Below are 4,049 nucleotides of genomic sequence, written 5' to 3'. Positions count from 1 at the left end.
AAAAAAAACAAAAAAAGAAAATGGGTTAATGCTGCTCAGAGGTGGCATAATGGCATTTACGCAGAAGTTCCAACTGTGCACTGATATTAGGGGCTGAGGTGGGTCAGAACTACATGATTTGGACTGGCTTTCATGTGAAATAGTCACAGAATTGAGCAGGCTCAGAGCAGCGGTGTAAAGGTGCTTTAAGGGTCAAACAGGTCAAAGTCTCTGAAGGTAACCAATGGCAGTCTGTCGGATGGTTGGGGTGAGCTGCCCAGTGACTTCCAGGTACTGTGGGATGTAAATATTGGGAGCAAGAATGATCATATTTTGTTCTCCACAGCCAGATGGCATCTGTAACAAGTTATCAAGATTCTTTAGCGCACGACCCATTATGTCCCCTAAGAGGAAGAAACCAAGGTCAAACCAAAAAGTCATCAGAAACAGTTATTTTGCTGAAAGTCGCCGCATCCATTTATCCTTAATGAAAAGCTTTACCAAAGACTGAAACTGAGCACTTGGCTGATCCCTGGATCACATTTGTTGGAAACGTCAGAGACACATCTTCTGAAAGGACACTTCCTGTGGACCAAACAGAATGGATCAGTAGAGAGTGCTAGGTTACAGTTCGCTGGTAGAGGGAGAACACATTTAGAATGTCACTGAGTGCAAACAAACCCTTTGGACACAATAACCAACTCTGGGTGAAGATCCTTTCAACTCCTTCAGGCTATTAAAAAAAACAACAACAAAAAAAAAGCCACATCAGTAAAGCAGCATGAGCAAACTCCAGAAACCTGGTTAACACTTACCAGAACCAGTAGACTGCGAGTAACTACATCAATGCGTCCTCTTGTTGGCACGGTCACAACCTCAGTGCCACATCGAAGCTGGGATTGTTCAGCCTGAGCACTGACAGTCACATTTACAGATCCTATAGTACAGAGAAGTGAGCAACAACTCACGTACACCTCAATTTAGAAAGAGACCGTGCAACAGACCGAGAACAGAAGCGGAGAGAATCCATTTAAAGGTCTTTCTCCCATTGGCACAGAGACAGGATGAATACGGCTCATTAAAAGGTTTAAGACTGAAGTCCAAGGAAGAAGCTGGAGTCACTTTAACCTGCCAATGAATTGCAGGATTAGTGCACATCAATTAAAGGATTCTCTACGGAGCCATTTAGGGGTGTGAGATATTGACATGCTTCATTTTCTAGGATGGAGTTTTTGCGCTAGTAACTTGGCTGGTTTAAGCCTGTCAGGGACAGCGGTCTACTGAAGTTTTTCCATATTTAGTGTGGTGGTCAGTTCATCGAAATTAAGGAAATTAAGACACTTACTGAAAGCATTCTTGCACGTGAGATTGCTTAATTTTGATAAACCGGAAGGTGGCCGAAGGTGGCCCTGTATTTTACATGGCTAATTCTAATGGGCACAATAGGCTACAACTTGGTGTGAACGCCCAGCCTTCAGCTCAAAAGACTCCACGGATGATGGAGTAAGGCAGGGAGAGCTCCAGGAAGAAGGGCTGGAAGACAGTCAGCTGAACAGGAGGAGCCAAGCCAAAACCTTTGGAGGACAGACAAAACGCCTCAGTCTCCCATGTGGTGATGGTGTCAGGAACCTTCAGAGGAACTTGTGTGGATCCAGTGTTTCTGAAAAAGACACCGGAAGATATAAACGAGGGGGCCAGGAGAGGCAAACAAATTGAGGCCAAGTGGCTTTAGATCAGTGATGTCAAACTCCGTTCCTGGATGACCACAGCCCATCAGAGTTCATATTTCAACTCGAAACACTTAAATCAGGCTTATTTGAAAAGCTACAGGACATGTGTTGGAGCATGGTTGGAAACACTCTTCAGGGCTGCGGCCGTCCAGGAACAGAGTTGGACACCTGCTTTAGGCCTAGTCCACATGTACATGGCTATATTTATACACAGTTTTAAGAGGTCTTTGAGATAAGTGCACGCCAACGTCACAAGCCAAAAATACAGTTTCTCTGGGTACACAACACTGCAACCAGAGTTTGAAAACCTTCACCTTGGCAGTAGTTTTCAAAAAGGTTTCAGTGACTGGATACTGCATTTGTGTGGATAAAATAGCCAAAAAGTACAGAAAAATACGAGTGTTTGTGTGGACAAGGCCTTAGGAGTCAATTTGCTGAAACAAGAGATTCTTCACTAACCCCACTTGAGCAAGCTGCCAGATCCATGTTTCCGGAAAGTAAGTCCTGACGGTTACATCAAAAGAGGAGCTGCCATCACCTCCAGTGCCCTCTCCTACTGGTGCAGCAGCCATCACAAAGGCTTCAGGACCACCAAAATGCACTTAAAAATAAAATACCAGGAGTGCAACCACCAGTTAAGGGTTGGCCATTCATTACATTTTACACAAATCATGTCAAAACAAAAATCACTTAGGCATTAGTTGTGCCAGTGGATTTCACTTTCAGTAACAAACCTATACAGACCATTACCCAGCAAGCCTTTGACAAACCTTCAAAAGTTACATCAATAACCTAAGACATACTGTAATGGAAGTTGCGATAGTAATTCAGGCCTCTGTACATCAGGCAGTGAGGTTCTTGGACAGGCAGATTGGTTGCAACCTTCATCCCCACACTCTGTCAAAGCAAAGCAAAAGATGCATTTGAAAAAAGTAAATTAGTATCTAGCCACTAAGTGATCGCAAACAACTTCCAACCTTAAACGTTGTAAGCTTGGCCTGCAGGAACAGCTCGACGGGTTCGAACATTCAGGCACTCCTGTTCGTCCTCCACAGGAAACGGATAATCTGATAGTGATCGCACTGGGAGCAAGTTGAACATCTAAAAACATGGAGGTGAATGGTCAAAAACACCTCATTAAATGGTTTTAAGAGAAGGCCACAGACAAGCATCTTGAAGTAAACCACTGAATGTTGGTCTAGTTTTAAAGGGAAGTCCTAAACCCTGCATTCATCTTCGGAACACAAATTTACTGACAGCTCTGACCCTCCCATGGACAACAAGGGTACTACCACGATCAACATCCAGACACGTACACTAAACTGCTGGGCTGTTTCAACCCAACTTTGGGTCAAATATAGACTAACCCAACGGTTGGGTTAGTCTATATTTGACCCAAAGTTGAGTTGAAACAGCCCAGCATTTTTTTTTGGTGTAGCAAGGAGATCTTAAATAATCCATGTGACATCAGGGGTTCAACCGTAATATTACGAAGCTACGAGAATACGGTGTGCAAAAACTACAACAAAAAACTGCTTTCAAAAATTCACCCGAGCGCCATTTTGGAGAATATCCACTGAACGCAAACAGTGCATGTTCTGTATCAGCCGCACCACACGGATACGTTTTCTAGTTTGAGCGATAACGTACCCGTGTGGTGCGGCTGACACAGAACATACGTTGTTTGCGTTCAGTGGATATTCTCCAAAATGGCGCTAGGGTGAATTTTTGAAAGAAGCTTTTTTTGTTTTGTGGTTTTTGCACACCGTATTCTCGTAGCTTCGTAATATTATGGTTGAACCCCTGATGTCACAGATTTTAAAGATCTCCTTGCTACGTTTCTGGATGTTGATTGTGGTAGTACCCTTGTAGTCTACGGGAGGGTCAGGGAGCTGTCAGAATGCATCAATCTTAATTTGTGTTCCGAAGATGAATGGAGGTCTAAAATATCTTAATTTGTGTTCCGAAGATGAACGGAGGTCGTACGGGTTTAGAACGACATGAGGGTGAATAATTAATGACAGAAAATTTATTTTTTGGTGAACTAACCCTTTAAGACTAAACTTAAGTGGACAGGTCTTTGGATAAGAGATTAAAATGCACAACCACCAAGCAGAATGAAACCATCATGGCACACTGGTGAAATGTCAAATACGCAAAATCAATACAGAGAAAACTAAATGTTTTCCTAATAGGCATGTCAGCAATGGATGCAAACACGGATAACTTAAACCAGCAAATCACGTCGGAAGAAAGTCAAACACCTGGGATAGTGAAAATAGTTTGACATGTTGTATTGAATGCAATGCACTAATGTTTGGTATGCCACAATAGCTTTGG

The 4,049-nt window shown here is 43.0% G+C and overlaps 1 protein-coding gene across 1 annotated transcript in view; it reads right to left on the bottom strand.

Moving 5' to 3' along the window:
* The window catches only part of LOC107714298 (alpha-2-macroglobulin-like protein 1), a 3,776-nt gene extending 1,151 nt beyond the window's left edge, over nucleotides 1-2,625 (bottom strand). The window contains exons 1-8 of the mRNA XM_016520110.1: nucleotides 2,513-2,625; nucleotides 2,169-2,310; nucleotides 1,460-1,639; nucleotides 984-1,135; nucleotides 795-916; nucleotides 661-712; nucleotides 481-564; nucleotides 204-383 (exon numbers count right to left, since the gene is read on the bottom strand). Of these exons, the coding sequence (XP_016375596.1) occupies nucleotides 204-383; nucleotides 481-564; nucleotides 661-712; nucleotides 795-916; nucleotides 984-1,135; nucleotides 1,460-1,639; nucleotides 2,169-2,310; nucleotides 2,513-2,597 (997 nt within the window). The 5' untranslated portion in view covers nucleotides 2,598-2,625. The remainder of the gene's footprint in view (nucleotides 1-203; nucleotides 384-480; nucleotides 565-660; nucleotides 713-794; nucleotides 917-983; nucleotides 1,136-1,459; nucleotides 1,640-2,168; nucleotides 2,311-2,512) is intronic.
* Between the last annotated feature and the right edge of the window lie 1,424 nt (nucleotides 2,626-4,049).

Source organism: Sinocyclocheilus rhinocerous, unplaced genomic scaffold (genome assembly GCF_001515625.1).
Source record: "Sinocyclocheilus rhinocerous isolate Xijiao unplaced genomic scaffold, SAMN03320098_v1.1 scaffold1983, whole genome shotgun sequence".
Taxonomy (NCBI): Eukaryota; Metazoa; Chordata; class Actinopteri; order Cypriniformes; family Cyprinidae; genus Sinocyclocheilus; species Sinocyclocheilus rhinocerous.
Note: the sequence above shows the minus strand (reverse complement) of the source record. Positions and strands in the feature narration are given on the sequence as shown.